The 23,344-nt window shown below is 46.7% G+C and overlaps 1 protein-coding gene across 4 annotated transcripts in view; it reads right to left on the reverse strand.

Annotated features, from left to right (window-relative positions):
- Window positions 1–23,344, reverse strand: part of LOC140403867 (putative RNA-binding protein Luc7-like 2) — a 111,954-nt gene that overhangs the window by 34,678 nt on the left and 53,932 nt on the right. For all 4 annotated transcript variants that reach the window (XM_072492073.1, XM_072492076.1, XM_072492075.1 and 1 more), the window contains 3 exons: window positions 15,387–15,497; window positions 7,704–7,847; window positions 3,514–3,552 (listed from right to left, as the gene is read on the reverse strand). In XM_072492073.1, coding sequence (XP_072348174.1) covers window positions 3,514–3,552; window positions 7,704–7,847; window positions 15,387–15,497 — 294 coding nt within the window. The remainder of the gene's footprint in view (window positions 1–3,513; window positions 3,553–7,703; window positions 7,848–15,386; window positions 15,498–23,344) is intronic.

A 23,344-nucleotide genomic window follows, 5' to 3' on the forward strand; every position in this document is an offset into this window, starting at 1 on the left:
GTTCACCATGAACTAGCTCCTGGATAAAGAAGGGATCAAGGAATATAGCTGGATGGTAGATTTGATATGGACCAAAAATGGTCTATCACCTGTTCCTAAAATTTCCAATGTTGAAATGGTGATGATGTGGCAATGTTAGCTTACCAGAGTCCAAGTGGCGCCTGGCCTTTCCCAGGGGGTTTGCGAGGTAGATCAGGGAGGGGAGCAGGGGATGAAGAAGGGGCACTTTACATATTCATAGCATTTACAGTGCAGAAGGAGGCCATTCAGCCCATCGAGTCTGTACTGGCCCGTACAAAGACCACCTTACTGAAACCTACGTATCTACCATATCCCCGTAACCCACACTTAATATTGTTTGGACAGTAAGGGCAATTTAGCGTGGCCAATCCACCTAACCTGCACATCTTTGGACTGTGGCGGGAAACCGGAGCACCCGGAGGAAACCCACGCAGACACGGGGAGAAGGTGCAGACTCCGCACAGACAGTGACTTAAGCCAGGAATCGAACCTGGGCCCCTGGAGCTGTGAAACAACTGTGCTAACCACTGTGCTACCGTGCTGCTCATATTGCTCAAGTATACTTTCTGGAAGGAAAACGAAGGAACGGCAATGATTCGGTTTGCAGAGATATTTCACAGGCAAAAGAAATGCTGTACTTGACAGTTTGTTAAAAAACCTCCAATTAATATTAATGTTACCAGTGCTGCCGGGCTGGTTTAGGGCTAAATCGCTGGCTTTTAAAGCAGACCAAGCAGGCCAGCAGCACGGTTCAATTCCCGTACCAGCCTCCCCGAATAGGCGCCGGAATGTGGCGACTAGGGGCTTTTCACAGTAACTTCATTGAAGCCTACTTGTGACAATAAGTGATTTTCATTTCATTTCATTTCATTCTGATAGTATCAACAATGGCTGATTTCACTTTCAGGGCATGTAATTTAGTGACTGGGGCAATGAGCTAAAAAGAATGAACTGCATAACTGAAGAGAAATTTAACTGCAGATTGAATTAATCATGCATTAGGAAGACAGTGGTAACAGCTAGGAACAAGTACAGATGTTGAGCATTCAAAGGCCACGATTTAAGAAGTTTGTATTGTTCACATACAGCTTTTTAGACAAAAATTTTAAACTTGTTTTATATCTGAATTTTAAATTTAGCAGCACGAGATAACACAATACTGCAATGAGAAAACATTTAATTGATCTATGTTGTCAGTAAAATGCAAATCTCTTGTCCATGCAGGCTGCTGTTTTCATAAAATTAGGCTGAAATTGGACATCCTGATAAAAGGTGCTTTAAGTGATACCATGGACTTTTGCATCTTTCATTATATAAAATTAGCTAATTTGCCATTTAATTAAACTAGTGGACCCATGCAATTACTCCACAATTTATTTACTGATCACTCACCCAACAGTCATACTGTTCACGAGAATTTCCAAATTTGGCTTCATCAAGGTGTGCTGGCTATTATCAGCACTATGTTCTTCCATTCCAGCTCAATTGCTCAGATATGGAACCAGGGGAACTGCAAAGGTTGAAATGTAGAGCCCACATGCCAATCCCTGGTCATGCACTAGCACACAATCATGCTGGACTCATGAACTGCATATTTTGGGCAATAATAGAATTGAAGGAAGTTTCAAGCAAACAGGGCAGCACGGTAGAATAGTGGTTAGCACAATTGGCTTCACAGCTCCAGGGTCCCAGGTTCGATTCCCAGCTTGGGTCACTGTCTGTGCGGAGTCTGCATGTTCTTCCCGTGTGTGTGTGGGTTTCCTCCGGGTGCTCCGGTTTCCTCCCACAGTCCAAAGATGTGCAGGTTAGGTGGATTGGCCATGCTAAATTGCCCTTAGTGTCCAAAATTGCCCTTAGTGTTGGGTGGGGTTACTGGGTTATGGGGAATAGGGTGGAGGTGTGGGCTTCGGTAGGGTGCTCTTTCCAAGAGCCGGTGCAGACTCGATGGGCCGAATGGCCTCCTTCTGCACTGTAACTTCTATGATTCTATAACATGGGAACTGTATAAATGCAAACCTTTTCTCTCTTGGGATTAACAGGTTGCAAACATTTATCTGGCAAGTCAATCATTACATACTGTGCAGTGTTCAGGCCAAAGATTTTAAAAACCAATGGTATAGTGCAGTCGTGCCCACTCAAATTAAAAGGAGGCACTTATTCTCTGCTGCAACTAGTGGACTAACTTTGGGTAGGAAAGGGATTGGGATTACATCTAATGAAGCCACGCACCCCCACCCCCCAATAAAATCTGGTTTGTCTTCCAAACAATTGATGTTTTCAGCTTCTTTACAATTCTATGTCTGTTTCACTATTTTTTCCCATTAAGGCTTGCTCTCTTTCTTATTGTACCCAGCTGACATGTTGTGACTTTTTCTTGCCTTTCTCTTGCTATCCCAAAAGGCTTACCAGTACCGTTACTCGAATTACGCCGATTGATATTGCTGGAATGCTAGCATGACGAGGCATTTTGAAATTGTATTATAATTGTGTTGAGCAAACACTTGGGAACTTTATGAAATGAAATTAACTCCAGATTAATAACCAGAACATTCTTCTGTGAAGAGGGAGAAAGTTAATTTCTGAAGTACCTTTTATGTCTTCAGGGCTTCCAAAGCCGTAAAATATTCCTGAAGCATGGCCAGTGTTGGAATGTGTCGGCTGTGACCGAGGTCAATTTACACAAAGCACAGCCCCACAAACAGCAATAAGTTAAATGGTGTTAGCTGGCGGTGAATGATTTTCAGGACACCAAAAGAAGGTCCTACTCTTTTAAATAGTGCTGCACAATATTTTTACACAGGGGAGCAGATGGGGCCTCAGTTTAACATTTCATCAGAAAGACATATGAAAGTGCAGCACTCCCTCAACATTTAATGGAAGTGTCAGCCTGGATTGTGTTCAATTCTCTATATTGGGGTAACCTACGACCTCACAGTGAGAGTACTACCACCGAGTCAAACTGAGAGGAGGTTTACAATATGAAGTGTTTACTTTGTACATCTGTCTATGCATTGGTGGTGACAAATTTATTTTGTGTCTACCTGATGTTATCATTTCAAGAAAAGCTCATCTTTCCTACCATCTCAATGATTAATTAAAAGATTAAATTTTAAATGTTAGATTGGAACGAAGTTAAAATGCTATAACCTCATCAACATATCGATTTTTTGCAGACTGAATTGAAAATTCGATCCACACACATACACACACACGCACACATATATAGCGTCAACGCCTTGACTATGGCATTCTTCTTGTAGTGGCTACTTACGCATGTGTCTATTTGAAGCTTCCGATCAGTGGTGGCAAGAAACTCACTAAACTTGGGTATATATCTACCGAATAAAAACTATACCCTTATTTAGGAATTCTGGATATAACTTAAAGCGTTTTATCTATAATTTTACAGCAAAATGACTCTATGAGCCAAAATTCAGTGGCAGTTGTATATAACAGTTGCAGAGCACAAGACAGTCAGTGATGTCATCTTACCCAGAATGCACTGGAGGAAGGAGAAGCAATGGTGTCCCCCTGGTGGTGAAAAATGCAATGTTACAAGCTGTATTTCTCCATAACATAGTAAGTAGTACATGGTTGAGAACAGAGGACTGATTAACAATTGAGATGTATCATATTTTAAACAGAGTAGAGTTCAATTACACTTTTATCAGCGATGTTCGGTAAGTCAGTGAGTTACATGATTGACAATTTTCCCTAATTTGTACAAACAACGTTTAAAAGGTATTAAATATATCACATTTTTCAAAACATATTTCATGTAGGGTTCTCCCCATTTTATCTAAAGTGAGCATTCACTCACACTGAATTCTTTGCGCCCATCCTCACAAAAATGACAATGGTGGGTACCCAACCTCATTTTTAAAAAACTGATAATGGTGGGTATAGGCAGCGCCACCTCTAAAACAATTTCCAGGGAGAACCCTCAGTCTGTGTGCGCAATCACTTTCCAAAGATAGCCAAGCTATTGAAGTGACTTCAGCTGCTCGGATTTCGGATTGGCTGAATGGTCAGTTACTTTGTGAACTCTTTGGTTACTTGCTATTATCCTTTCCTGCAAAGGGGGAAGTTCAAATACAACAAAATGGTGCATTTTGTTTGACTAAACTCAATGCTTTCTTCTAATGGTCTGACAATTCTCAATAATTCAGTGGATCTGTATGTTAAAGATAAAGAGCTGTATTGCTAAATTATATTTTTGCAAATTCTCAGAAAGCTTCTGTTTTCCTCTTATTCACACTGGAAAGCTCATGAAATCCTCAGGATGTTAGTTGTAAAGTGGCCCAAACTGTCGAGACAAGAAGGCTTTTCACTTCATCAAATGGTCCCCCTTCAACTATTTGAAGACTTCTCAATAAAGGAAGCGTTAGGTAAAGTCGCCATAGTCCCAGATGACCATCGGCTGCTTACCCCTTTTGATGGGGAGAGCTGACGGTGGTTGTTTAACTTGAGGATCACCACAGCTCAGGCGGGGGGCAAGGTTGAGAAGGCGGGGCCTTTATGAATAATAAAGGAAGTATTATCTTTCTAACAACAGAAGTTTGTTCTTTTAAGAAACTTGGTGGTGCTTACTTCACTTCTCTGTTATGGGGGGAAACATGCAATTTTGCATATGGGTATTTCAGTCTGCTAAACAGAGTTACTGTTAAACTCGAGGTTCCATGTTACGAGCCTCTTTGGTTCTATTAGCCATCCACGGGCACGATCTATTCCAGAAAATGTAATTTTCAATTGGAAAGTTAACAGGGAACAATGTGCTGTGTTGACTGTGGGACATAACAAGGAGAGAGATGCACCCAAAATTACTGGCACTCGTTAGCAAATGCGAAGAATGTCAGTGTTTTGAGTAGGAACAGGGGCAGAAATCATGAGTTAACATTCATATTTGGGTTGGGGGCTGAGCAGAAACTTACATTTCAACGTTTGCAGCAAGTTTCTTGTGAGTTATTTTATGTATTGTGCTTTGAACCGAACATTGCTAGAACTTTTTTTAATATTTCTCGGTATTTAAAAACATATAGACTTTTGTGTAATAAAGAATACTTTTTAAGTTCTCTTCCCTGCAGCCGCAAAGGGACCTAACCTCTGAAAGGTTGCTCAGTTCCTCCAGTAAGCCACTTGCAACTCTTTCAATCTTACAGCACGATCCCAAGTTGATTGTAATTTTAAGTTTTAGTATCAACTGGATACCCTTCTATAATCAACCAAGACATTTTAAAAAAACATTACCGATTATAGGACTGATATCTGGGAATACAAAGCTGATTTTATGGAGCTGTTGTTAGCGGAGTGTCACATCAATATCATACTTTAAAATTGTTAACTTTCTCCAAAGCTGCAGGGAGAAAGAATACACATTAACTCTCTTATTAATTTGAGATACTTTAGATTGTCAATGGATTAACTATTGCCAAGTACACTATGTTTTACACTGAAAGTGTCTGCCTCCGTCCTCCCCTGATCCTTTTTCTTTCCAAATGGTTAATATTCTCTCTTTTAAAAAAAATTTAGAGTACCCAATTATTTTTTTCCAATTAAGGGGCAATTTAGCATCGCCAACCCACCTACCATGCACATCTTTGGGTTGTGGCGGTGAAACCCACGCAGACACGGGGAGAATGTGTAAACTCCAGACAGCAGTGGCCCAGGGCCAGGATCGAATCTGGATCCTCAGCAGCAGTGCTAACCACTGCGCCACCATGCCGTCCACATTAATATTTCCTATTACTTTTTGCCAACAATAATTTTCTGGGGTCTTTAATCTCAAAGGTACTTGATAATGTGTTCCAAATATGGGTTGCCCCAAGGGAATGCATTCAGGTACATGCAATTGAGGGCTTTTGCGAGGCAACAGGTGAGGGAATTCCCGCAGCTCCCGACACAAGAGGTGCAGGACAGAGTCATCTCAAAGAAATGGGTGGGGGACGGTAAGGTGTCGGATATATATAGGGAAATGAGAGACGAAGGGGAGACTATGATGGACGAACTAAAAGGGAAATGGGAAGAAGAGCTAGGGGAGGAGATTGAGGAGGGGATGTGGGCAGATGCCCTAAACAGGGTAAACTCGTCGTCCTCGTGCGCCAGGCTAAGCCTGATTCAGTTTAAGGTATTACACAGGGCACATATGACTGGAACACGGCTCAGTAAATTTTTTGGGGTGGAGGATAGGTGTGCGAGGTGCTCGAGAAGCCCAGCGAATCATACCCATATGTTTTGGTCATGCCCGGCACTACAGGGGTTTTGGATGGGGGTGACAAAGGTGCTTTCGAAAGTAGTAGGAGTCCGGGTCGAACCAAGCTGGGGGTTGGCTATATTTGGGGTTGCACAAGAGCCGGGAGTGCAGGAGGCGAAAGAGGCCGATGTTTTGGCCTTTGCGTCCCTAGTAGCCCGGCGCAGAATACTGCTAATGTGGAAAGAAGCCAAGCCCCCGGGGGTGGAGACCTGGATAAATGATATGGCGGGGTTCATAAAGTTAGAGCGGATTAAGTTCGTCCTAAGGGGGTCGACTCAAGGGTTTACTAGGCGGTGGCAACCGTTCGTCGAATATCTTGCGGAAAGATAGATAGGGGAGAACAAAGAAGGCAGCAGCAGCGGCCCAGGACTTTTGGGGGGGGGGAGGAGAGGGATGGGGGGGGGGGGGGGTGGCCTGAGACAAGGCAGTTGCCAATTAGGGCTAGTTTTTATTTTTTGTTATTTAATATTTATTTATTTGTTGTTGTTTTTGTTTAAATTTAAAAAGGTCATTATTATCTGTATTGTTACAATGTTGTGTAAAGGATGCACAATGTACTGTGTTGGTTTACCAAAAATTTTCAATAAAATATTATTTAAAAAAAAAAAGATAATGTGTTCCAATTGAAAACTGCAACTGGGCAGTGATGTGTATAACCTGCATTTCATTACTGCCATGTTAGATTATAAATCATAACTTAGCTAAAGTAACCATATAAACTACAACAAACGCTTGCCTCCCAATCTAAACGTCAAAGAGATGCAAGTTTGATGGTCCATGCAGTCACAGGTTTCAAACTGCGATGGCGAAAGTTTCCTTTTTGATGTAATTGCTTTCTCTAAACGGCGTACATATTTGTAATCCAGGTGGGCTGCCTGACACCAACAGTCTTCTTAGGATTGCTCTGATCATAATAATCGGTGCTGCCTGTACCTGTGCTCAAATTTTATCAAAGTAAAATGTCGAACATCGTTCAAACTACTGGCAAATGTCTCCAGGCTCACAAATTGATCACTTGCCACTCAATCCTAATTTGGTAAATGTGCCTTTAAGTGTAAAATAATATACAATATTATTTCTAAAAAATGTTGGTGTTACACTATACCTTAATCTGGCTGTAAATTTGTTCCGCACTTCCTTCTACATGAATCATAGCTTATTAAATTCATACTGGCTTTGAGAATTCTAAAACGGCAACGTGTAACACCTAAATTTTAAATTGTGCTGCTAATAATTGTATTCACCAGGAGAAATTAGACAATCTGTTGAAAAGTGTTCAAATTCCATTCCTACCTACAGCAAGCTAAAGTTTCTTTTGGGGAAAACGAACAAAGAATTCAATGTGGGTGAGCTGCACACTTTTATGCTGTACAAAATGCCTTAGTAAAAAGAACAAAAGGACAAAGTAATGATCAATATAAGCTGCACTTACCTCCGCTTCCCGCTTCTTAGCTCGTGCCTTTTCAACTTCCTCCATGACCTTTTGCGATTCTTCAACATTTCCTTCTGCTCCCAACTGTTCTGCTTTGGCAAGCAGCTTCCCGATCTCCTCACTTAGTTCATGAACCCGCTCAGCCTGCGAGATATGACAGATGGTCTATCATCAATATATTCCTAACATTGGTGTTCAAAGAATGAAATACCGATTTGACTTGGAGTTATGAAGATTGGCCTGAGGCAAGCATTGTCAGCTGTCTTAATATCATATACAAAAATCTCTCGAAATTCTGAAAATCATTAACCTCAATTTATCTGGCATGAAATTAAATGAAATGAAAAATCGCTTATTGTCACAAGTCGGCTTCAAATGCAGTTACTGTGAAAAGCCCCTAGTCGCCACATTCCGGCGCCTGTTCGGGGAGGCTGGTACGGGAATCGAACCGTGCTGCTGACCTGCCTGGGTCTGCTTTAAAAGCCAGCGATTTAGCCCAGTGTGCTAAACCAGCCCCATGTAAGGAAGGTTGTAACATTATTATTATTTTTTTAATAAATATTTTATTGAAAATTTTTGGTCAACCAACACAGTACATTGTGCATCCTTTACACAATATTATAACAACACAAATAACAATGACCTATTTTATTAACAAAAAATGAATAAATAAGTACCAAAAATGAAAACTAACCCTAATTGGCAACTGCCTTATCACAAGTAACACTCTCCAAAAATATAATTTAACAGTCCAATATATAATTATCTGTAGCAACGACCTCTACATATTATACAGTATATATTAACAACCCTGAGTGTCCTTCTGGTCCCCCCCCCCCCCCCCCGATCCTGGGCTGCTGCTGCTGCCTTCTTTTTTACATTCCATCTATCTTTCTGCGAGGTATTCGACGAACGGTTGCCACCGCCTGGTGAACCCTTGAGCCGGCCCCCTTAGGACGAACTTAATCCGCTCTAGCTTTACAAACCCCGCCATGTCATTTATCCAGGTCTCCACCCCCGGGGGCTTGGCTTCTTTCCACATTAGCAATATCCTGCGCCGGGCTACTAGGGACGCAAAGGCCAAAACATCGGCCTCTCTCGCCTCCTGCACTCCCGGCTCTTGTGCAACCCCAAATATAGCCAACCCCCAGCTTGGTTCGACCCGGACCCCTACTACTTTTGAAAGCACCTTTGTCACCCCCATCCAAAACCCCTGTAGTGCCGGGCATGACCAAAACATATGGGTATGATTCGCTGGGCTTCTCGAGCACCTCGCACACCTATCCTCCACCCCAAAAATTTACTGAGCCGTGCTCCAGTCATATGCGCCCTGTGTAATACCTTAAACTGAATCAGGCTTAGCCTGGCACACGAGGACGACGAGTTTACCCTGCTTAGGGCACCTGCCCACAGCCCCTCCTCGATCTCCTCCCCCAGCTCTTCTTCCCATTTCCCTTTTGGTTCATCTACCATAGTCTCCCCTTCGTCCCTCATTTCCCTATATATATATATATCTGACACCTTACCTTCCCCCACCCATGTCTTTGAGATCACTCTGCCCTGCACCTCTTGTGTCGGGAGCTGCGGGAATTCCCTCACCTGTTGCCTCGCAAAAGCCCTCAGTTGCATATACCTGAATGCATTCCCTTGGGGCAACCCATATTTCTCGGTCAGCGCTCCCAGACTCGCGAACTTCCCAACCACAAACAGTTCTTTCAGTTGCGTTATTCCTGCTCTTTGCCACATTCCATATCCCCCATCCATTCCCCCCGGGGCAAACCTATGGTTGTTTCTTATCGGTGACCCCCCCCCCCAAGGCTCCAGTCTTTCCCCTATGCCGTCTCCACTGTCCCCAAATCTTCAGTGTAGCCACCACCACCGGGCTTGTGGTGTAGTTCCTCGGTGAGAACGGCAATGGGGCTGTCACCATAGCCTGTAGGCTAGTCCCCCTACAGGACGCCCTCTCTAATCTCTTCCACGCCGTTCCCTCCTCCTCTCCCATCCACTTACTCACCATTGAAATATTAGCGGCCCAATAATACTCACTTAGGCTCGCTAGTGCCAGCCCCCCCCTATCTCTGCTACGCTGTAAGAATCCCTTCCTCACTCTCGGGGTCTTCCCGGCCCACACAAAACCCATGATGCTCTTTTCAATCCTTTTTAAAAAAGCCTTCGTGATCACCACCAGGAGGCACTGAAACACAAAGAGGAATCTCGGGAGGACCACCATCTTAACCGCCTGCACCCTCCCTGCCAGTGACAGGGATACCATATCCCATCTCTTGAAATCCTCCTCCATTTGTTCCACCAACCGCGTTAAATTTAACCTATGCAATGTGCCCCAATTCTTGGCTATCTGGATCCCCAGGTAGCGAAAGTCCCTTGTTACCTTCCTCAACGGTAGGTCCTCTATTTCTCTACTCTGCTCCCCTGGATGCACCACAAACAACTCACTTTTCCCCATGTTCAATTTATATCCTGAAAAATCCCCAAACTCCCCAAGTATCCGCATTATTTCTGGCATCCCCTCCGCCTGGTCTGCCACGTATAGTAGCAAATCGTCCGCATACAAAGATACCCGGTGTTCTTCTCCTCCTCTAAGTACTCCCCTCCACTTCTTGGAACCCCTCAACGCTATCGCCAGGGGCTCAATCGCCAGTGCAAACAATAATGGGGACAGAGGGCATCCCTGCCTTGTCCCTCTATGGAGCCGAAAATATGCAGATCCCCGTCCATTCGTGACCACGCTCGCCATTGGGGCCCTATACAACAGCTGCACCCATCTAACATACCCCTCTCCAAAACCAAATCTCCTCAACACCTCCCACAAATAATCCCACTCCACTCTATCAAATGCTTTCTCGGCATCCATCGCCACTACCATCTCCGTTTCCCCCTCTGGTGGGGCCATCATCATTACCCCTAACAGCCTCCGTATATTCGTGTTCAGCTGTCTCCCCTTCACAAACCCAGTTTGGTCCTCGTGGACCACCCCCGGGACACATTCCTCTATTCTCATTGCCATTACCTTGGCCAGGATCTTGGCATCTACATTTAGGAGGGAAATAGGTCTATAGGACCCGCATTGTAGCGGGTCCTTTTCCTTCTTTAAGAGAAGCGATATCGTTGCTTCAGACATAGTCGGGGGCAGTTGTCTCCTTTCCTTTGCCTCATTAAAGGTCCTCGTCAATACCGGGGCGAGCAAGTCCACATATTTTCTATAGAATTCGACTGGGAATCCATCCGGTCCCGGGGCCTTTCCCGCCTGCATGCTCCTAATTCCTTTCACCACTTCTTCTACCTCGATCTGTGCTCCCAGTCCCACCCTTTCCTGCTCTTCCACCTTGGGAAATTCCAGCCGATCCAAGAAGCCCCTCATTCTCTCCCACCCATCCGGGGGCTGAGCTTCATATAATTTTTTTATAAAATGTCTTGAACACTCCATTCACTCTCTCCGCTCCATCTCTCCTTCCTCATCCCTCACTCCCCCTATTTCCCTCGCTGCTTCCCTTTTCCTCAATTGGTGTGCCAGCAACCTGCTCGCCTTCTCCCCATATTCGTACTGTACACCCTGTGCCTTCCTCCATTGTGCCTCTGCAGTGCCCGTAGTCAGCAAGTCAAATTCTACATGTAGCCTTTGCCTTTCCCTGTACAGTCCCTCCTCCGGTGCTTCCGCATATTGTCTGTCAACCCTCAAAAGTTCTTGCAGCAACCGTTCCCGTTCCTTACTCTCCTGCTTCCCTTTATGTGCCCTTACTGATATCAGCTCCCCTCTAACCACCGCCTTCAACGCCCCCCAGACCACTCCCACCTGGACCTCCCCATTATCATTGAGTTCCAAGTACTTTTCAATGCACCCCCTCACCCTTAGACACACCCCCTCATCTGCCATTAGTCCCATGTCCATTCTCCAGGGTGGGCGCCCTCCTGTTTCCTCCCCTATCTCCAAGTCTACCCAGTGTGGAGCGTGATCCGAAATGGCTATAGCCATATACTCCGTTCCCCTCACCTTCGGGATCAACACCCTTCCCAGCACAAAAAAGTCTATTCGCGAGTAGACTTTATGGACATAGGAGAAAAACGAGAACTCCTTACTCCTAGGTCTGCTAAATCTCCACGGGTCTACACCTCCCATCTGCTCCATGAAATCTTTAAGCACCTTGGCTGCTGCCGGCCTCCTTCCAGTCCTGGACTTCGACCTATCCAGCCCTGGTTCCAACACCGTATTAAAATCTCCCCCCATTATCAGCTTTCCCATCTCTAGGTCCGGAATGCGTCCTAGCATCCGCCTCATAAAATTGGCATCATCCCAGTTCGGGGCATATACGTTTACCAAAACCACCGTCTCCCCCTGTAGTTTGCCACTCACCATCACGTATCTGCCCCCGTTATCCGCCACTATAGTCTTTGCCTCGAACATTACCCGGTTCCCCACTAATATAGCCACCCCCCTGTTTTTCGCATCTAGCCCCGAATGGAACACCTGCCCCACCCATCCTTTGCGTAGCCTAACCTGGTCTATCAGTTTCAGGTGCGTTTCCTGTAACATAACCACATCTGCCTTAAGTTTCTTAAGGTGTGCGAGTACCCGTACCCTCTTTATCGGCCCATTCAGCCCTCTCACGTTCCACGTGATCAACCGGGTTGGGGGGCTTCCTACCCCCCCTTTTGTCGATTTGCCATCACCTTTTTCCAGCTCCTCACCCGGTTCCCACGCAGCTGTATCTCCCCCAGGCGGTGCCCCCCCGCCCATCCCCTCCCATATCAGCTCCCCCCTCTCCCCAGCAGCAGCAACCCAGTAATTCCCCCCTCCCACCCCCCCCGCTAGATCCCCCGCTAGCGTAATTACTCCCCCCATGTTGCTCCCAGAAGTCAGCAAACTCTGGCCGACCTCGGCTTCCCCCCGTGACCTCGGCTCGCACCGTGCGACGCCCCCTCCTTTCTGCTTCTCTATTCCCGCCATGATTATCATAGCGCGGGAACCAAGCCCGCGCTTCTCCCTTGGCCCCGCCCCCAATGGCCAACGCCCCCTCTCCTCCACCTCCCCTCCTCCCCCCATCACCACCTGTGGGAGAGAGAAAAGTTACCACATCGCAGGATTAGTACATAAAACTCCTCTTTCCCCCCTTTTTAACCCCCCTCTTTGCCCCCCACATTCGCCCCACCACTTTGTTCAAACGTTCTTTTTAATAACCCGCTCATTCCAGTTTTTCTTCCACAATAAAAGTCCACGCTTCATCCGCCGTCTCAAAGTAGTGGTGCCTCCCTCGATATGTGACCCACAGTCTTGCCGGTTGCAGCATTCCAAATTTTATCTTCTTTTTATGAAGCACCGCCTTGGCCCGATTAAAGCTCGCCCTCCTTCTCGCCACCTCCGCACTCCAGTCTTGATAAACGCGGATCACCGCGTTCTCCCATTTACTGCTCCGAGTTTTCTTTGCCCATCTAAGGACCATTTCTCTATCCTTAAAACAGAGGAATCTCACCACTATGGCTCTGGGAATTTCTCCTGCTCTCGGCCCTCGCGCCATCACTCGGTATGCTCCCTCCACCTCCAACGGACCCGCCGGGGCCTCCGCTCCCATTAACGAGTGCAGCATCGTGCTCACATATGCCCCGACGTCCGCTCCCTCCACACCTTCAGGAAGACCAAGAATCCTCAGGTTGTTCCTCCTTGCGTTGTTCTCCAGTGCCTCCAACCTTTCCACACATCGTTTCTGATGTGCCTCATGCGTCTCCGTCTTCACCACCAGGCCCTGTATGTCGTCCTCATTCTCGGCTGCCTTTGCCTTCACGACCCGAAGCTCCCGCTCCTGGGTCTTTTGTTCCTCCTTTAGCCCTTCGATCGCCTGTAGTATCGGGGCCAACAGCTCTTTCTTCATTTCCTTTTTGAGCTCTTCCACACAGCATTTCAAGAACTCTTGTTGTTCAGGGCCCCATGTTAAACTGCCACCTTCTGACGCCATCTTGGTTTTTGCTTGCCTTCCTTGCCGCTGTTCTAAAGGATCCACTGCAATCCGGCCACTTTCTCCTCCTTTTTTCATCCGTGTCCAGGGGGGATTCCCTTCTGGTTTACCGCACAGTGTTTTTAGCCGTCAAAATTGCCGTTGGGGCTCCTATCAAGAGCCCAAAAGTCCGTTTCACCGGGAGCTGCCGAAACGTGCGACTCAGCTGGTCATCGCCACACCCGGAACCTGTAACATTATTTTTATTGGAACATTTTAAACCTCTGTTGCTCATGCTGTAGCACATTTTCTTAGGCTCCAGCAGCTTTTTGATACTCTGCCAAGAGACTACTCTTTACATGTGACTACTAGCTGACTGTGTGATTGGGGTAAAGGATCAGAATCAGACTGTTTCTACCCAGCACTTGTGTCCACACACTGTCCCACACAGGGTCAGTGATTGGTGATTAAGGGAATGAAAGCCTATCTGATGGGGCATGAAGGTCAACTGTAGCATTCATAATGCTGCTGAAATTAGTTATTCAATAAAGAATGATGAGCAAGAGAAATTAGATTTCCTTTGTCCAATGTCCTGAATTCGCACCAGGCAGTAAGTGTAGCCAATGAGACAACAAATAAGCTCATGTACTGTCATTTCTAAATAAATGTATTTAAATCATAGAAGGGGCTTACATTGCTTTATTCTGCTGTTAGCAATTAGTGCCAATTAACTCCCGGCTTCTACACAGCTCCAGCCATACGCTCTACACTGCATAATCTCTCATTTGCCACATACTGTGCTGACTGGTCAGGTCTGTATGATCATTTAGGGTGCCACAAAATCAACTTCCTGTCAATCACTGATTTTGCTATGTGGCAGATGTTCCACTGCAGTGCAATAGTGATGTTGGGTCGTGCCAGGACTGCAGGCTACTTAAGCTTTTTCTTTAAAGGAGACACCTTATAGAACAAATAACTTTCACGTTGTTATTTGATAAAGACAAAAGAAATGTATTTTCATTAGCTTCATACAATGTATTGAATATAAATCATAGTTTTGGGAATAAGTGCTGGATGCAGGCAGTGAGAAAAGGACATTAAATCACACCTGGATTCTTCACACATATTGATTAAATCAAATATATTCGGCAATGTGACATTTTGGCAGGTCTGTTAAAAAGTCACTTTTTAAAATAATCGCATTACGTGCAGACACATCGCTGTTAGGTTACAAAAATCACAAGATGTAAAGGTATATCAATAGGCATATGAATAAATAGCTGGAGGAGAAAAGCTCAGACAAGAGTCACTGTAAGGGCAAAACATAAAGGTGCATTTCAAAGTTTATGGAGTGAGAAAGTTGAAGATCATCTGAACTCAGATAATATCTTTTATAGATGATTCTGGAGCATGAACAAATTGTACTGTTGCACCCTCCTTTAAATGTACAAATAATTACTAAAGTATAAAAACAAGGTGTGATCACACGTGTGCACTCTAAATTTGTGGTCTTTTGAACTTCCATGGTCCATTTTATTAAAAATGAGGGAAATAAAAACACAAGGAAACTGTGATCAATACAAGAAACGTTGACAGAAATTCAGCATTTTTCACCTTAAACTCGTCATTTATTTAAGCAAATTGCAAAAATAAATGCATCCTGCTTATTCGACTCGCAAGAAGTCAGCCTACTTTGTAACACAATTTCTGTTAGATTAATGACTAATATTGATTATACCTTTGCTGCCACCTCTGCACTGATCTCTTCTTGGGTTTCTGCCAAACGTTTCTTTGCAATTTCTGTTCTCCTGTCGCAGTCTGTGATGAATGATTGCAAATGATCCATGGCCTACAAAAAAAAAAAAACAGCATCGCAATTAATCTTGGAAATCCAATGTAGTTGAATTGATGACAATCCAAAGTCAACAATGATTAAGTTTAGACCTAATACTACTTTACACTGCAATACAATGGCAATATTTACTATGAGTCAGAGAAGGACACTTCTCAAACTCCAACCTATGAAATATACTGCAGACTATGCAGAAGATTCTTTGAAATCCAGAATTATCAAATCAGTTAACATTAACTCTGTTTCTCTTTCTATGAATGCTGCCTCACCTCCTATACATTTTCAGCATTTCTGTCTTGATAACATGGACTGATGGCAGCACGGTAGCATTGTGGATAGCACAATTGCTTCACAGCTCCAGGGTCCCAGGTTCGGTTCCCGGCTTGGGTCACTGTCTGTGCGGAGTCTGCACATTCTCCCCGTGTGTGCGTGGGTTTCCTCTGGGTGCTCCGGTTTCCTCCCACAGCCCAAAGATGTGCAGGTTAGGTGGATTGACCATGTTAAATTGCCCCTAGTGTCCAAAATTGCCCTTAGTGTTGGGTGGGGTTACTGGGTTATGGGGATAGGGTGGAGATGTGGACCTTGGGTGGGGTGTTCTTTCCAAGAGCCGGTGCAGACTCGATGGGCTGAATGGCCTCCTTCTGCACTGTAAATTCTATGCAACTAAAAAATATGTAACATGAACTCTAGATTGGATCCCTTGTTTGTGAAGATTGCATAGCTCAGCTGACTGAGTGACAGATTTAGAAAGAGGGCCTTCGGAACATATGATAAGGTTTAACATAAGAGGAGAAAATTGGAGGCTGCATGGTCTGTGCAGTGATTGTCATGATGTTAGGATTGGTTTGGTTGTTTGGCAATGAAAGAGAGAATAATGTCAGAATTATATTCAACCACAATCTGCAACCTCATGACCTGGCATATCCCCCACTCTACCATTACCACCGAGCCAAGAGATCAACCCTGGTTCAATGAAAAGTGCAGGAGAGCATGCCAGGAGCAACATCAGCCATATCGAAAAATAAGGTGTCGACCTGGTGAAGCTATAACACAGGACTGACTACTTGTGTGCCAAACAGCATAAGCAATGAGTACCAGACAAAGCTAAGCGATTCCAAACAAAGCTAAGCGATTCCACAAAAGCTCTGAAGTCCTGCCACATCAAGCCGTGAATGGTGGTGGACAATTAAACAACTCCCTGGAGGAGGAGGCTCCATAAATATCCCCATCCTCAATAATGTAGAAGCCCAGCACATATGTACAAAAGACAAGGCTGAAACACTCGCAACAATCTTCAGCCAGAAGCGCCAAGTGGATGATCCATCTCCTCCGGAGGTCCAAAGCATCACAGGTGTCAGTCTTCAGCTAATACGATGTGATATCAACAAACAGCTGAAGGCACTGGATACCGCAAAGGCTATGGGCCCTGACAATATTCCAGGAATAGTACTGAAGACTTGTGCTCCAGAACTTGCCAAGCTGTTCCAGTACAGCTACCCAACAATGTGGAACATTGTCCAGATGTGTCCTGTACACAAGAAACAGGACTAAATGCAACCTAGCCAATTACCGTCCTATCGGTCTACTCTCCATCATCAGCAAAGTGATGGAAGGAGTCATCTACATCAAGCGGCACTTACTCAGCAATAACCTGCTCACAGATGCTCAGTTTGGGTCCAACCAGGTTCACTCAGCTCCTGGCCTCATAACAGCCTTGGTTCAAACATGGACAAAAGAGCTGAATGCCAGAGGTGAGGTGAGAGTGACTGCCCTTGACATCAAGGCAGCTTTTTACCGAGTATGACATTAAGGAGCCATAGCTAAACTGGAGTCAATGAGAATCAGGGGAAAACTCTCCCGCTGGTTGGATTTATACCTGGCACAAAGGAAAATGGTTACTGTGGTTGGAGGTCAATCATCTCAGCTCCAGGGACTCCATGATCTGCCTGCCATCATAAAGTCAGAAGTGGGATGTTCACAGATGACTGCACAATGTTCAGAACCATTCGCGGCTCCTCGGATAATGAAGCACTCCGTGTCCAAATGCAGCAAGACCTTGACAACATCCAGGTTGACAAGTGGCAAGTTACATTCGTGCCACACAAGTGCCAGGCAATCACCATCTCCTACAAGAGAGGATTTAACGTTTGCCCCTTGACATTCAATGGCATTACCATCACTGAATCCCCCACAATCAACATCATAGGGGTCACCATTGATCAGACCCTAGCCATATTAATATTGTGGCTACCACGGCAGGTCAAAGGCTAGGAAACCCACGGCAAGTAACTCACTTCCTGACCCCCCAAAACCTGACAACCATCTACAAGGCACAAGTCAGGAGTGTAATGGAATAAACAAAGAACAAATAAAAGTACAGCACAGGAACAGGCCCTTCGGCCCTCCAAGCCTGCGCCGACCATGCTGCCTGTCTAAACGAAAATCTTCTACACTTTCGGGGTCTGTATCTCTCTATTCCTATCCTATTCATGTATTTGTCAAGATGCCCCTTAATCGTCATTATCGTCCCTGCATCCACCACCTCCTCCGGCAGCAAGTTCCATGCACCCACTACCCTTGGTGTAAAAAAACGTGCCTCGTACATCTCCTCGAAACCTTGTCCCTCGCATCTTAAACCGATGGTCCCCAGTAATTGACCCCTCTACCCTGGGAAAAAGTCTCTGACTATCCACTCTGTCTATGCCCCTCACAATTTTGTAGACCTCTATCAGGTCGCCCCTCAACCTCCTTTGTTCCGGTGAGAACAAACCAAATTTATTCAACCTCTCCTCATAGCTAATGCACTCCATACCAGGCAACATCCTGGTAAATCGCTTCTGCACCCTCTCTAAAACCTCCACATCCTTCTGGTAGTGTGGCGACCAGAATTGAACACTACTCCAAGTGTGGCCTAACTAAGGTTCTATACAGCTGCAACATGACTTGCCAATTTCTTTACTCAATGCCCCGGCCAATGAAGGCAATCATGCCGTATGCCTTCTTTTTTAAAAAAATAAACATTTCATTGAAGTATTTATGGTTTTATAACAGTAACAGAAGAAACAGTGTACATTCAATTATAAACATAGACAAAAGCCCTCTTCTTCTCTCACAGGTCCCACCTTTTCTAGCCTCCTACTCTACACTAAACTACCCCCCACCTCGCCCCCCCTTCTGCTGACGGTTAATTTTCCCGAAAGAAGTTGACAAACGGCTGCCACCTCCAGGCGAACCCTAACATTGACTCTCTCAAAGCGAACTTGATTTTCTCCAGACAGAGAAAGCTAGCCATGTCAGTTAGCCAGGTCTCCGACTTCGGAGGCTTTGAGTCCCTCCAAGCTAATAATATCGGTCTCTGGGCTACCAGAGAGGTAAAGGCCAGAACATCTGCCTCTTTCTCCTCCTGGAATCCCGGATCTTCCGACACCTTGGAAATCACCACCTCTGGACTCGGCACCCTTGTTTTCAATACTTTGGACATGACATCCGCAAACCCCTGCCAGAATTCCCTAAGCTTTGGGCATGCCCAGAACATGTGAACATGGTTCGCTGGTCCTCCCGCACACCTTGCGCACCTGTCTTCCACCCCAAAGAACCCACTGTCATGTGTACCCGGTGAACGACCTTAAATTGCATCAGGCTGAGCCTGGCACATGTTGTGGACACATTGACCCTACTCAAAGCATCCGCCCAGAGACCATCCTCTAACTCTCCACCTAACTCCTCTTCCCATTTGTGTTACAGCTCCTCAGTCTGTGTTTCCTCTGACCCCATAAGCTCCTTATAAATGTCCGAAACCCTCCCATCTCCCACCCACACTCTGGAAACTACCTTCCTGTATCCCCCTTGGCGGTAGGACCGGGAAGGTTGAGATCTTCCTGCGTAGGAAGTCCCGCGCCTGCAGGTACCTAAATTCATTCCCTCCCGTCAGTTCAAATTTCACCTCCAGTTCCCTCAAGCTGGGAAAGCTCCCTTCTATAAACATATCGCCCATACTCTCGATCCCTGCTCTCTGCCACCTCCGGAACCCTCCATCTAACCTCCCCAGGACAAACCGGTGATTATTGCAAATTGTCTCCTCCATTGCCCCCAAACTCTCAAGGCCGCGACCACCACGGGGCTGGTGGAGTAGTGTGCCGGCGGGAACGGCAGAGGCGCCGTTACCAACGCCCCCAAACTAGTGCCCTTACAAGATGCCGTCTCTACACTCGCTCCCACACCTTGCCTGGATCGCGTACATCTCACTTTTCCCCATGTTCAATTTGTAGCCCGAAAACTGGCCAAAATCCCCCAGAATCCCCATAATTTCTTCCATCCCTTCCAATGGGTCCAACACAGGTAAGAGCAGATCTGGTGTCTCTCCCCCCCCCCGACCAGTCCCTTCCAGCCCTTTGATGCTCTCAACGCAATTGCCAAGGGTTCTATGGCCAGTGCGAACAGCAACGAGGAGAGGGGGCCATCCCTGCCTCGTCCCCTGGTGCAGCCTAAAATAGCCCGATGTCAACCTGTTCGTCCGAACATTTGCCACGGGCGCCTGATACAGCAGCCTGACCCAGTCAATGAAGACCCGCCCAAATCCAAACCGCCCCTGTACCTCCCACAGATAATCCCATTCCACCCGATCAAATGCCTTCTCTGCGTCCATTGCGACCACTACCTCTACGTCCCTACCCTCTGGGGGCATCACGATAACATTCAACAGCCTTCTTACGTTGCCCGCGAACTGCCTCCCCTTAACAAATCCCATCTGGTCCTCCCCAATCACGTCCGGGACGCAGTCCTCAATCCTAGAGGACAAGATCTTAGCCAACAATTTGGTGTCTACATTTAGTAGGGAGATCGGTCAGTAGGACCCTCATAACTCCGGGTCCTTATCCCACTTCAGGATCAATGAGATAGTGGCCTGTGGCATCGTAGGGGGAAGCCCCCGTCTCTCCCTTGCCTCATTAAATGTCCTCATCAGCAGTGACCCCAGCATCCCAGAGAACTTTATGTAAAACTCCACGGGATACCCATCCGGTCCCGGGCTTTACCCGACTGCATGGCCTTCAGCCCATCTGCTATCTCTTCCAACCCGATCGGGCCCCCCAGCCCTTCTACCAAGTCTTCATCAACCTTCGGGAACTTCAGCCCCGCTAAGAATTGCCTCACCTCCTCCGGCCCAGCTGGGGGTTCCGACTCATGCAGCCTGCTGTAGAATTCCTTGAACGCCTTATTGACCCAGCTGAATCTCCAACCAGGTTCCCATCCCTGTCCCTTACTTTCCCAATCTCCCTGGCCACCTCCTGCTTTCTAAGCTGCTGCGCAAGCATTCTACTGGCCTCCTCCCCATATTCATAGATCGCCCCCCCTTGCCTTCCTCAGCTGCTCTACCGCCTTCCCTGTAGCTAACAAGCCAAACTACACCTGTAGCCTCCGTCGTTCCCTTAGAAGCCCTGCCTCTGGGGTCTCCGCACACCTCTTGTCGACTTGTCGTATTTCCTTTATCAGTCAGTCCGTCTCTGCTCTGTCTGCCTTCTCCCTGTGGGCCCTTATCGAGATCAGCTCCCCTTTAACCACCGCCTTCAGCGCCTCCCAGACCACTGCAGCCGAAACCTCCCCCGTGTCGTTGACTTCCAGATAGTTCTGGATACATTTCCTCAGCTGCCCACACACCTCCTCATCCGCTAAAAGTCCCACGTCCAGCCTCCAGTGCGGGCGCTGGCTACTCTCCTTGCTCACCTGTAGGTCAACCCAGTGCGGGGCATGATCCGAGATCGTGATCGCTGAGTACTCAGTGTCCACTACCCCGGTCAGTTAAGCCCTATTCAGGATAAAAAAGACAATCCGGACTTGGGAGTCCTAGCCCAGGATTCTCTAAAGGTAAACTTGCAGGTTGAGTCCGTAATTAAGAAAGCAAATGCAATGTTGTCATTTATCTCAAGAGGCTTGGAATATAAAAGCAGGGATGTACTTCTGAAGCTTTATAAAGCACTAGTTAGACCCCCATTTAGAATACTGTGAGCAATTTTGGGCCCCACACCTCAGGAAGGACATACTGGCACTGGAGCAGGTCCAGCGGAGATTCACACGGACGATCCCAGGAATGGTAGGCCTAACATACGATGAACGTCTGAGGATCCTGGGATTATATTCATTGGAGTTTAGGAGGTTGAGGGGAGATCTAATAGAAACTTACAAGATAATGAATGGCTTAGATAGGGTGGGTGTAGGGATGTTGTTTCCACTAGCAGGGGAGACTAGGACCCGTGGGCACAGCCTTAGAATAAAAGGGAGTCACTTTAGAACAGAGATGAGGAGAAATTTCTTCAGCCAGAGAGTGGTGGGTCTGTGGAATTCATTGCCACAGAGGGCGGTGGAGGCCGGGACGTTGAGTGTCTTTAAGACAGAAGTTGATAAATTCTTGATTTCTCGAGGAATTAAGGGCTATGGAGAGCGGGTAAATGGAGTTGAAATCAGCCATGATTGAATGGTGGAGTGGACTCGATGGGCCGAATGGCCTTACTTCCGCTCCCATGTCTTATGGTCTTACACTTTATGCACGTGCGAGTAGAAGGAAAACTCCTTCACTCTCGGCCGCCCAAATCTCCATGGCTCCCCCCCCTACATCTGCTCCATAAATCCCTTTAGCTCCTTTGCCATTGCTGGCACCCTGCCTATCCTTGAGCTAGATCGGTCTAGCCCTGGGTTAATGACTGTGTTGGAAGTCCCCCCCCCCCCCCCCCCCCCCCCCCCCCCCATAACCAGCTTTTGCGAATACAGGTCCGGGATCTTCCCCAATATCCTCCTTATGAACTCCACATCATCCCAATTCGGCGCGTACGCATTCACGTGTACCACCGGCAGCCCCTCCAACTTTCCACTGACCATAATGTACCGACCCCCCACGTCCGCAACTATTCTTCCCGCTTCGAATGACACTCGCTTATTAATCAGGATCGCGACCCTTCTAGTCTTAGAGTCCAGCCCCGAGTGGAATACCTGTCCGACCCATTCCTTCCTTAGTCTGACCTGGTCAGTTACTCTAAGCTGCGTCTCCTTCAACATTGCCACGTCCGCCTTCAGTCCCCTCAAATGCGCGAACACGCATGCCCTCTTAACCAGCCCATTTTGCCTTCTTACATTCCATGTGATCAGCCTGGTTGGGGGGCACCCCACCCCTCCGCCATTCAGCCATCACCTTTCTTGGGCCAGTCTTCAGCCCGCTCCCCACGCATCCGGAGGCCCGCCGCCTGGCAGCCTCCGTCCCCGACCTCCCTATTGTCCCACCGCAAAAGTCCCTCCCCCTCCCCCCTCTCTCTCTAGTAACAGCACTATACACACAGCCCCCTCCAACAAGCATACCATCTGCTTGCCGTATGCCTTCTTGACTATCTTCTCCAACTGGGTTGCCCCTTTCAGCGACCTGTGGACCTGTATACCTAGATCTCTCTGACTGTCAATACTCTTGAGGGTTCTACCATTCACTGTATATTCCCTACCTGTATTAGACCTTCCAAAATGCATTACCTCACATTTGTCCGGATTAAACGCCATCTGCCACCTCTCTGCCCAAGTCTCCAAACGATCTAAATCCTGCTGACAATCCTCATCGCTATCCGCAATTCCACCAACCTTTGTGTCGTCCGCAAACTTACTAATCAGACCAGTTACATTTTCCTCCAAATCATTTATATATACTATGAACAACAAAGGTCCCTGCACTGAACCCTGCGGAACACCACTAGTCACAGCCCTCCAATCAGAAAAACACCCTTCCATTGCTACTCTCTGTCTTCTATAACCTTGCCAGTTCTGTATCCATCTTGCCAGCTCACCCCTGATCCCGTGTGACTTCACCTTTT

Source organism: Scyliorhinus torazame, chromosome 29 (genome assembly GCF_047496885.1).
Source record: "Scyliorhinus torazame isolate Kashiwa2021f chromosome 29, sScyTor2.1, whole genome shotgun sequence".
In the NCBI taxonomy this organism is placed as follows: domain Eukaryota; kingdom Metazoa; phylum Chordata; class Chondrichthyes; order Carcharhiniformes; family Scyliorhinidae; genus Scyliorhinus; species Scyliorhinus torazame.